Source organism: Lycorma delicatula, chromosome 7, assembly GCF_047948215.1.
Source record: "Lycorma delicatula isolate Av1 chromosome 7, ASM4794821v1, whole genome shotgun sequence".
Taxonomy (NCBI): Eukaryota; Metazoa; Arthropoda; class Insecta; order Hemiptera; family Fulgoridae; genus Lycorma; species Lycorma delicatula.
The window spans coordinates 105,616,510-105,629,229 of NC_134461.1; the positions used below are offsets into that span (position 1 = coordinate 105,616,510).

The 12,720-nt window shown below is 30.5% G+C and overlaps 1 protein-coding gene across 1 annotated transcript in view; it reads left to right on the forward strand.

The window, feature by feature from the left end:
• Positions 1 to 12,720, forward strand: part of unc79 (UNC-79 domain-containing protein) — a 183,383-nt gene that overhangs the window by 45,916 nt on the left and 124,747 nt on the right. The window contains exons 12-14 of the mRNA XM_075372061.1: positions 4,034 to 4,157; positions 5,585 to 5,720; positions 11,305 to 11,447. Coding sequence (XP_075228176.1) covers positions 4,034 to 4,157; positions 5,585 to 5,720; positions 11,305 to 11,447 — 403 coding nt within the window. The remainder of the gene's footprint in view (positions 1 to 4,033; positions 4,158 to 5,584; positions 5,721 to 11,304; positions 11,448 to 12,720) is intronic.

Consider the following 12,720-nt stretch of genomic DNA (forward strand, 5'->3'; position numbering starts at 1 on the left):
ACTGCTGCTTCTCTTTGGGTTTACATTTTTAAATTCAATTCCTCGAATCACTCCAAAATTTTAACTTTATCTGCTAAACTTAAATCATTTCTTTTCTTTTGACTGGCCATTTTAATGCAGTATAAAATATTTTTAAAAATAAACAGAACAATATGTAAGTACAAAATACAGACTACGGTATGTGTTGCAATGTATGATTGGATTGCTGGACTAAATGACTGACGAATTCCAGTTGGATGTCCTAAGTATACAGTGTACGTACACTACAGCATAACGAGAAGGAGAGTATTGAACAGACGATGTCTCTCTCTTTCAAACATGATGGTACAGTGAAGTCATAACAACGTTGTGTTACATGCAAGAATTTCTTATCATCTGGGAAAAAGGGACTATTTATTATTTTGTGCCTAATATATAATATGCCCTACGTATTCTTTCTTATACTGTATAAACAAACATACCTCCTACTGCAATAAAAATAAAAAATTTCAAACTTTAATTTAATCTTTGAATGTAATAAACAGCAAAATTAATATATGTGATCATAAAAGCCGGTAAAATATTAATGTGCCAGCCTCTGTGGCATGAGTGGTAGCATCTCAGCCTTTCATCGGAAGGTCCCAGGTTCGAATCCCAGTCAGGCATGGCATTTTTACGCACGCTACAAATCATTAATCTCATCCTCTGAAGCAATACTTAATGGTGGTCCTGGAGGTTACACAAAAAAAAAATTATGCCGGCAACCACTGTAACATTAATTCCTTCACTTGGCTGGAATTTTGCCTGCAAGTGAATTTCATTACATCTAAACATACATCTAAAAAATGGTGAAAATATATATCAAAGGATGAAATATAATTCATATGTAAAATTGTATGTAAAATTTTTAATCTTTTTGTTGCAGTTACAAGAGAGCCTTAAAAATTGAATAAAACAAACCTTTAAAACTACAGCCTTATAACATCCTTAAAAGTTGAATTTTTATTTCATTGTTGTTTCTATTAGCAATTTGTGTAGTAAGGCAACAATAATAAAAATAATGAGAATGTGGTTTATATTACTGAGTAACCCATGAATATTTTTTTTATATTTTTGAATAACAACATAAATCCCACACTTTCAAAGAGCATGTTATTGTCTAATATTTATAATATTATTAAAAAAAAAAAATGTGATTCTCACTTAATAATGCCTAGGTATATCACTCAATAGTGAGAAATACCAGGTTTTGACTGTCCCATCTTGATGAGTTAGTATTAGTTTAATCAAGATATCTGTCTATATTACTTTAAAAAATGAATATATCATGTAGGTAATTTTATATTTTGAAAGATATAGTTGAACAAGTCTGTTAGAAAATATTACGTTCAGGTTTATAAATCAATAAGATGTAAAAATGTCTGATTATTTTATGTGAAAATAATTTCTTACACTTACAGTTTTGTCTTATTTGCGCATGGAATGTTTGTGTTAATTTTCTATTTATTTTATATGTTAATTTAGCTACTGTGTTTTAACTGCCCTGAAGTGTTGCAAGATATTTTGATCATGCTCTGCTATGTCAGCATGTGAGTTAAATGTGGTTAGTTTTGAATAGTTTTTTTATGATTATTTTTATTTTATAGTTGCTTATAAACTGTAGTAAATATTAGTTTAGTTATAATAATGTGTATTCAATATTTTATTATTTTTTGTTCACTGTATTATTGTAAGTAAAAGCATGTCAGATTAAAGAGAATTTTAATTTTATTTTACTCTTTCAGTTGGAATTTTTACATTTTTTTAAATGTGAAATATTCTCTGAAGATTTATTTGTAGTTCCATGAAGTTTTATGTAGTCTTTTGAAATAAAATGAAAAATATTAACAAACTTTATTACTTACACATAAAAACTACATTTCTACATAGCTATCTTCAATTACAACACATTTTTCATAGCATTTCACTGGCTTCATTCCCTCTTTTTTCTGTGGCCAGTGACAAACCATGTAAAAACATCATTTTTCAGTTCATTGTCATATCAAACTTTTTTGATGCAAGCACTGTTTAAGGCGAAGAAAAAGAAAATGATTGCTGGGAGCTAAGTCAGGACTGTAGTGTGAATGATTGAAGATCTTCCAAGAAAATTTTTCTAATCGTTTCAGTGTCTGATTTGTCATGTGTGACTAGATATTGTCATAGGAAAACAAGATCCCAAGAGATAGCATCTAAATTGTTTGCTTTTTATCTCTTGTAAGATTTTTGCAATACATATTGACATTCACAGTAATTCTGTGGTGTAATTTGAATATCAAGACACCCTTTTTGTCCCAAAAAACAGTAGCCATAATTTTCTTTACTGAATATTCTTGTTTGAATGTCTTCAGTCTAGAAGACGATAAATGCTTCCATCACATTGATGCTCTTGATGTTCAAATAAATGCAAGTTTCATCTCCAGTATAATTGCGATCAAACATCACCTTCAGTTTTATACTGATGTGCTGCAGCTAGTCTCTCTCTCTCCCTCCATCTCCCTCCCTCTCTCGGTGTGTGTGTGTGTGTGTATGCAGACAAAACTTTATAAATCAAAGATTGTAAAACATCAAAGATAATTATGACTGGGTCAAGTGCTGGTTTTCTCCAATTTTTCAGAATACCGCCGATGGTTGGCTGCTACATTTTTCATCATGAACATTCATCTGCACTTCTTGAAACGAATTGTCTTACTTTAGTGTCACTTATAATGTTCAGCTTGTAAACATCTCAAATGTGCTTGTGAATTTCAGCTGCAGAATTGTTTTTTTTTCCAACAAAATCCAATTCTCATACTTCAGACTTGGCAATATCATGAACTGTATGACTCATAATAAATGGATGAATGTAAACAACTAAGCAAAATGACTAAACTATTGTTGCCAATAGCTGACTGTTGATTGAAATAACTGAGCTGCGCAAACGCCATCTTTAACTTACTTTAAAAATACGCCTCATACTATAACTTTTTAAAATAGAGTAAGTCTAGATGGATTAAAACAAAATAATGGGACAGCATTTTTTACTCCAAAGATAATCCTTCATTGCTGGTTGTATATGTCAGTATTGTAATGCCCATAAGCATTTATAATTGTGAAAACCCCTGTTTCTAGAACAGGTATTTATTTGTAGCATATCTGAATGAATAACACGTCTCTTGTATAGTACATTCGAAAATTGACTGCAAAATTGGAAGGACTTTAAAAATCCCTCTGAACGTTCTATCATAAACATTGAGTTACATTTTTATCAGAATATTATTACGGGTTGCTGCAGTAAATTATCATTTACATATTAAGTTAAAAACAAGGTAATGGGATTTGAAAACAATTTTTTTTTTGTTCTTACATTAGACCTTGATAAGTTATAAAATCGTTCTGAAATATTTCTTGTATCTAATATCCTTTTTTATGCCTTATTTTATACTTTATAATACTAATATAATCAAGATATTTTTCCATGATCCTTCAAGGCTAATGATGGAGCAGTTCCTTTTTGTTACCTAGAGAGTAAAAAATCTATCCATTCCAGATAAATTCTGTTTATTGTAAAATTATGTTATGATTTGAATAAAATGTTTATTTATTTTATTTATGTATTAACTTACATGATTTTAACAGATCAAATCCTAACTATAGCAGTTCATGAATATTGAGAGTGCTATATTGAAAAAATGTTTACGTGGTATAAATTATTAACAGTCGTAATCTTAATTAAATTGTAATTCTGTGAGTCATAGTCACCTTCAGAAATTATTACCATATTGTTCTTTATATACATCCATCATCCATTTTATTTTTATTTGATATTTATTCATTAATGCAAATTATTACTGTTGGAAAATTAGTAAAATATTATAAATTTATGTATATTTAATTTTTTTAATTCTGTTCATTAATTATATCATCATTTTGTAAATTTAATATTTTGAATTGAATTTTCTAATTTATTTTTGAAGATATTTTCAAAATCTTGATTATAAATTCATTATCAAATTGCATGTCTTAATATTTATTTCAGTAAAATTCTAGATCCTGATATGAGTCCACTGGGATTTGATGCTAAAAAGTTGTATCAATTTGTCTCCATTCGATTTAAGCAGACCACACCAAAGGTTCAAGAACAAGCTTTAAGTTGGCTTCAGGTATAAATGTTTTTTTTTTTTTTTTTTTATGTAATATAGTCTTACGATTTTCATTTATTTATGTATTTGTATCTAGATATTTTTATTACGTTTTATTAATGAAATGTATGTTAAATTATTAATTAGATAACTTAATCGTTTACTGAAGTGATCATGATCACTTCAGTAAGTGATTATGCCTTTTTTTGAAATAAGTCAATCATAGGCAGCAGTGAAATGAATAACATCTCATTTTTTCAATCCTTCAGGATACATGTTTGATTGACAACTGCAGTGGAGAATGATTAATAATTCTATGACATTGATTATAATGCCACTTTATAATCTGTCACAGCACTAGTCTGCTGTCATATATCGATTCAACTCGAAATTAAAGTGAATTTTATGATGTGCATTATTTATATAGGGTAAAGAGGCATGTGCATTATTTGTGTAGGAATTTACACATAATTTATTTGTTCTAATTAATATTTCTCTGAAAATTACAATAATTGCCTCGTAAGTTTTCTATAATCCTTGAAGTACAAGAGCATCTAGCTGAATTTACAGTTCAACATGATTTTTGCACATTCTATTTCTCACCGTTCTTGTTTCATCATGCTGTATATGCTTACTGCACTCACCTTACTGTACATCATAAAAAATCTGAAAAATTTCCTGACTAAAATTACCAGACAAGTTTAGAAGGGAAATCAATGGAATGCAAAAAATTAAATGATCTCTGAATTCAATAAAGGAATATTTAATTTCAATCTGGAAAATACTGGGGTAAATACTAAAAGAATGAGAGTTTGTACTAAGCAAAGTAATTTTTCTTAAGTATAATCCTTTTCAGTTGGGGCAGGTAACAAAATAAAATATTGTCTGGCAAATCAAGAAAACATAAATATTAATCAGAGTATAATCATGCACTACATGTTATAGCAAACTTAAATTCTATAAATGATGCTGAAACATCAGATGTGAAAAGTTCTAAGGTCATAATTAACAAGAAAGCGGGAATTAATATTGAATATTTTAAGTGTTCAACATATTTATTACCCATATAATTTATGTTAATATTAATATTACTTACAGTTATTTTTTTTCTTGAGAGGATAAGGAATTCTTCAGTAGAAAAAGCATCACTCTTCACTTAACAACTGAACTTTTATAGAAAAAAGAATCGTGTTATCAGAAGTTATAAATGTTGTGAAGTAATTTATACATTAGATGGTTTAGTGGCTAATGACTGTTGCAGACAATATCACTAAAAGTTGTATAAAAATAGTTTGTCTACTTTCAATATAATTTTTTTTTTTGTGGGCTTTCTTAACATATTCCATTTTTAATCACCGCATGATTTCCAGTTACTGCAGTTACACTTCAGTAATAATTTTATTTATGAAATTTATGTTTTAATAATTTTTCACATGTATTCTTTATAGGTTCTAACTGCTCTGGAGATTGTTATTCCATTACATCTTCTATTTTCATTCTTTGAGGAAGGTATTAATAGTTTAAAGCAAACTGAAACAACTCATGCCGAAGCAGATAAGAAATCTGGACGCAGAAGCAGCATTTGTAAGTAGACGTTTTTTTGCTTGTATATTTTAAGTAATGTATTTTATATAGAAAAGGTAATATATGTTTAAATATTTAAAAAATTTTAGTTCATAGTTTAACATACTGTTTTAACAAAAAATTTTAACTTCCTTAAGTTCCTTAATAATTTTTTTTTTTTTTGAAACCCGCTCAACAACTTTAAAATCGTTCCAGATAGAATATTCTAACTTTCAGGATAAAGTGTCAGTCTATTACTTTACCTGCTGACAAGAAATGGAATTTCAACCCGTTCTTGGGGGTTTGACCCAGGGATCATACTTCAAATGTTTTAAATGGTAACACCTGTCATGTGATAAGTTCTCATCATTTTAAAGTTCTTTTCAAGACAAGAAAAATGGTATAAATAGTTTGTATGATGTCTGTCCCCAAAATGGTGGCAGCAGGATACTTTGGATTTTTAAAATACTAAATTTTAGTAGGTTCAAATAATAAAAGGAAATTAAACTGAATCAAATTAAAATTTAATTATTTTTTTTTTTAATTTATTTTAAAGGTTAAATTTAGATTTTTTAAAATTAAAAAAATTGTTTTTGTTCCAATTTAATGAGTAAATACCTGATTATGCTGATCATTGATCGTTGATGGTCCCTTAGTATTGTTGCAAAAATGAAGCTGACTTCATTGTTGTGTAATATTCCACTTAGACTGTTTCATTACTACACTTAATTTCTTATGAGAATTTATTGTGGTCAGTTGGCTGATTAATTCTGTCTACCTTTACTGCATATGTAAGTCACTTTTGTTATTTACATCTTTTTTAATTTCTTTAACTGAAATAACTTTTTCTGTGCTACCTGTTAACATTGTTAACAAAAATGTCACTTAATGAACAGAAGAGGGTCACACCTTTAATGCTGAGGGGCTTTAGAGATAGAATTACGTTGTGTAATAAATTTTGTGAACTAATTATTGTAACCCTATTTTCAAAAGGTATAGTGTCAATAACCATCAAATTATTTGAAGAAACAGGGAGCATTAATAATAATAGGGGAAAACTTGGGAGGCACAAAAATCTGCAACAAATCATTAGAGATTATTCAAGAATTTATTGAGAATCCTCATTTCTTGACTCAAACAGCAGCATGGGAACATGACATGATAATTTCATGACAGCAGCATGGGACAGTAACCTAATTTCAGTGATTTGAACATTAATAGTGAAAATTTCAATCCTTTCAAAATTCTCCCAGTACAAGAACTTAATAAAAATAACTACAATCGAAGAATTGAGTTCTGCAAAATTATATATTGTACAGATCCTAATATATTAAACAACATAATTTTTAGTAATGAGGCCATTTCATTTTATAGCAATTTAACTTTGATTATTTTAGTTATCTTACGTAAATTCAGCATTAATTTTTTAAATTAGGGTATAAAATTCTTTATTAAAAATTTGATTATTTTATCTTATATTCTTATAATTATGTATCCTCCACCTTAAAAATACATAATTTTGCCAAATGGGACATAAAAGTTTTTATCAAAACTTTGATTTCAATAATTTTACATTAAATTCAGAAATGAATTTAATGATGAAAATAAATTAATTTTTTGAATTAGGATATAAAATTCTTTATCATTAAACATTTTTTAAATTTTTATAATTTAAATTTTTCAAAATTATAACATTTCACAATAAGTTATATATCATTTTACTTGTTAAATGCAAGTACAGTAAAACTTAGTTACAACGAGTTTCAAGGGGCCAATCAAATATGCTTGTTACAGCTGAGTGCTTGGTACTTCTGAATTTCCACCTCGTAACTGTAAATTTTTACTCCATCATTATCCATTATAAAAATATACTGTAAACTAAAATACACAAACATACTGTAAAAAAATATGCTGTACATCTAAAAAGAAGCTGTTATAAAATAAAATATCGATGTGTTTTGTATTATAGACTAACAAATAAAATTTAGGTGTAATACAATATTTAGATGCTAATACGTTTTGCTTTTAACCAAAACTGTTAGTGTTGAATGAACTATTAAAAAAAAAGATAATAAGTGTACAGTAAACCTTACCAAAATCATCGAGGAAAGTAACAAATGAACACCACACAGAAATTTTTACGTTATATGTTTTTATGTACAAATTGTATTTATTAAATCTAAAAAATTATTCAAATCTATTTTTTCTTCATTCTAACAGAATACGTCAAAACTTAATTGCGCATACAAACTAATCTTTAAAATAATCATTTATTTTTGTTTCTTTAATAATCTTTTGCCTGTATTCATGAAAACAGTTGTGTAGTTTATTCAAGTACTCCACAAATTCATCACTTACATTATTAGTCTAACTAATTTTTTAAAACATTCTTTGGCATTAGTCATTGATACGACTGGGAGAGTAGTAGATTCATCTTTGTTTTCAGTTTCAGTTTCTCTTTCATCTGTACAACTATGAGTTACCCCAATAATAATGTCTTCATCAGTCGGAATTTCTGTAGTATGTACGTCATCATCGGCTGTTGTGTAGTAATCTATTGAGTATTATTGAAAGGCCTCTTTTTTGTTAAGTTAAGAGTTTGAATCCATTCTGAGAGTATTATATCGTCTTCATCATGGTAATCTTTCATCTAAATATGGCATGGAATGAGAATGGATTTTTTAAAACTGTTTTAAATTGTAGCTTGTGATATATTACACCAAGCTTGCTTCATTTTTTTTTCGTCCATGTTCTAATAATAATAATTTTTAAGAGTATTAACTGCCTGTAATGAACTTTAAAACCCCCCTGATCCATCGGCTGCAGTTTTGCTGTGGTATTAGGTGGTAAAAACACAGGATGAAGAAAGTCCATGTTTTTTACAAACATCTGAATTTGATAGGCCTCATTCCAGTTCTTGGATAATTTGGATTTTATCACTCACAGACAGCTGTTTCCTTTTGAGCCCGACATCGTCCATTACAAATGAACCGGAGTTAATAGAGTACACTTTTTTAAAAATACACTGCAATTTTTTTTAGAAAGAAACACTAAAATAAAAACGCATCCACTGATGCGACTACAGTATTACTATACTGTATTTGGCTGCTGGGTATCCGATCAATCACTTTAACGCAATACTGTTTGTTAACTAATTCTATGGTACAGTAGTGTAATTTTAAATTGAAAGTTATGACTACTGAATTTACCAGTGGGGCTAGGACAGGTAAAATTTATCTTTAACCACGCCCCTCTTCAGACTTGTACTTAAATCTTTTAAAATGTGCTATAGAGTTTGATGAACCTATTTGGGCAGTTTTGACACATCATTGTTTGGCCCCAGTCTCCTGGAATTTTACACAGAAAAACCCGATTAATTAATATAACTACCACCCTTTGTAATACCGCAATGGAACTTGTACAGTACAATGTCCTGTTACAAACCTTTTGTATACCTTTCAGACGTGACCTGAACAAGCCTGAGATAAAATGTCACAATCTTTACATATAAATCATAAATGTACATTTTGTAGTGGTGGCGACTGACCTGTTTTCTCGCTGTGCAGTGGTAGGCCCATTCTTCGAGCTGACACAGACACAATCTTCAGCTGTTTGGAGGAGGAATTGTTTTGCCACTAGGGCTATTCTGCGGCCCTTTTGACAGATAACGGGATTGTGTTCACTAGATGGAAGTGCAAGAGGTTATGCCACCAACGACACATTGCACACTGAACTACACCTTCATACCCTCCACGAGTGAATCCCTTGGAGCATCTTAATGAGGAGACGAAGAAGACACAGGATAGCCTTTAAGGAGGATGTCCAACATCTAACCTGGGATAAGAGAGTGCTGCAAGTGCTGTTCACATTAAGAAATTGGGCTCATGTCGTAACCGGCATGCCACCAAACCAACTGCTCATTAGGAAACAGTTAAAGAGACCCAGTCACTGGCAGCACCCAAAAGTAAGGGAATCGCCTCAACCTGTTGAGGAAAGAGATGAGAAGGCAGCATCACACCAGGAGGTCTACTGTCAAAGGTAGTTAGTAGGCAACAGAGAAAAGCAACCGACATGTGAGGTGGATGACCCAGTGTTCGTCAGGCAGCACACCAGTCCTGCTCGTGATGGTCGATTCGAGGCTCCATGGGAAGGCCCATACCCTTTTATTCAATGTACAGGGCAATTTTATGAAATCGACCAGAAAGGCACCTGGCTAAAGGTACATGTCTCCAGGGTCAAAACTGCACACCATGCCCTGACAATGGAACTATAGTGAGACCCATCAGATCTAGACCCATATGCCCCCCCCCCCCCCTGTGTTTCAGGGGGGAGTTTTTACCAGGTGCATGCCGATCTTCATATCGGTGAAGCAACGCTAGCCATTCATATGTCAGCAGGAGTACAGTATACCCATGCACCTGCACAGCACAATTACCCACCATACTAGCTGACTGCACAGTTCTGCCAGCACTCGCAGGCGCCTATAAAAGAGCAAACAACAGAACAAATTTTCATTTCATTGCTGAAGAAGATGGAAGAAGAAAGAAAACGTTTCCTGGCCGGCCCAACATGGAACCTCTCAGCGCATGCCAATATCCACGCCGGAGCAGCAGGTCAGTCCAGCCCATCAAAGAAGTTGCTGTGCACGAACATTACCTTCCCGTCCCAGCTTGCCAGGCTTCAAGCGCCCTGGCCGGTGAGCCCATCAGTAAGCCATCAGTTTGCAAGGTAGCCCTTCTCAGGGCTACCTTGCAAAAAAACAAATGGCCTTTTACAGGATCATCACTCAAACAGCCCTTTTCAGGGGTACCACAAGGTTTTAAGGTCCCAAGTGCCATCGGAGCCATTTGGCGACAGACAAAACAGAAAAAAAATAATATGTGTGCGCTCATATAGCTAACAATTTCTGCTATTAAAAATTGCTATATGTACAGCTGAAAATAAATAGCTCCATTACAGGAACATTTTATTCTCCTGTAATGTACAAGTCACCGTTTGTGTATACAAAATTAAATAGATGATGAATATTTTAAATAACCAGACATAATTTATTGTTATTATATCACATCTTTCTCATGTTATAAAATAATCTCATTAGAAACTGTGAAAATAAAGTAATATATTTCTATTTCTAATAACCATACTGAAATGTATTTTCATTCTTAAAATTCCTAATTTTCTGATAAGAAAAATAATATATTCTATGTAAATAAAAATAATATACTTTAGAATATGATGGATACTACTGATGCACGTTTTAAAAAATCATTTCTGTTGTATTATTATATTACTATTTAAAATAGGTCATGTTATAAGTGGGGGATCATAGGAACTAATATTGTCTGTGTATGAATAGGTTAATAAAATATTTCCTGGCCATTTCCAGAATTATGTTTTTTACAATTTCATATAATATAATTGTCAGAATTAGACACTAAATTGACTCCAACCATCCTGATCAATATAGTTATTAAATTACAATTTAAAAAATAAAACTGAACTTAAAATTTGTGTATTCAGAATAACTGAAAATTTGTTTCTTACAAATCAAATTTTAAAAAGCTTTACATATTTTTTATTATATATTTTTTTTGTTTTCTTACAGCTCCTGTCATTGAGGATGAAACAGGTGGTAATTCAGGCCTTTCTGATGATGAAGCTAGGACAACTAAATCTGGTATGAGATATGATGAAGTTGAATTGAAATTATCCTGCTGTGTACTGATGTTGGATATTGTTCTGAAACAGGTTACTTTAATTGTTTATAGTCTGAAAACTATATAAATATATAAAAATGTTATAATACTACATTTGTTGCTTAGGATGCAGAAAATGTATAGCTGTATTAATGATGATATTGAAGTATGGAAATATTTCAAAACTGAAGCATATTAGAAGGTCGAAATAAGTGCAGATTTACATAGCTACAAAATTACTACTTGATGGTGTGTTTGAAATTTTTGTACACCGTATTGAAAAACCTTTTTTTTTAATAACTTTTTTTTTTAACTTATCATACATGATTTCAATGTAAAATTTAAGAGAAAAACTATGACAAAAACCATTTCTTGATAAAGTCTTTTTTTTCAGTTTCAAGCAATCAAAGTTGCCAAAGTAGAATAATCATGGTAGCAATAAAACAAGTTAGAGCAGCACCCCCAGCAACTTTTTTATTTTGTATTATCTTCATAATTACATTCAATAACAAATTTTAAACGTCTATTGTTGTAATTAATGCCCCAAACTAATCACAATACAGCCTTTCACAATATTAAATAGCCAATAACAATAATCATAATTACTAATTAATGACTGGAGAATTAATTTTTAGGGGATCAAATACTTGTTCTCTAATGCAAATTTTATTATCTTAATATATTAATTTAGTTGTATTAAATTGTAGTGCCCTCTTTAAGTAAAACTGAAAGAATGACTGTTGATGTTTGGGTTCAGTGATACAGTATATCCTTCATAAGAGATATATGATTTATATAATAATAGACTTCAAAACAGTAAACCATTAAGTAAATCAACTATGGCCAAGACAGTACAATGATTTAAAGAAATCAGTACTGTAAGAATTTGTCCTTGTACTGTGACCAGTGCAAGCTTAAACTGAGAATGAATTTTATTTTAACATGATTATCTTCAATCAGTCTAAAGTAGTAATATATTTCACAATTCAAGGATAAAAATGCAACACAAATTCACATGCATACACAAAATTCCTTTGTGAGCAAACAATATAAACTTTTGAATATTTCATCGGTAGTAGTTCATGTTGATAACTCATCACAAAATAAATAATCCTCTTTAATTGTACTTTTAAAAATACTTGCCACACGTAAATCATAAGGTAAGCATAGTTTTTTCATGACTTTGCTGTCATATAATTGTATGGCCAAAAAATCACTGTTTTCGACTTGTGCTATTAAGTTCGCTTTAACATTTAATGCTGTGTTTCTATTTTTCGGTGCTCATTATAATTTGACAGTGGTATCGTACCTATCTGTTTAGCTCA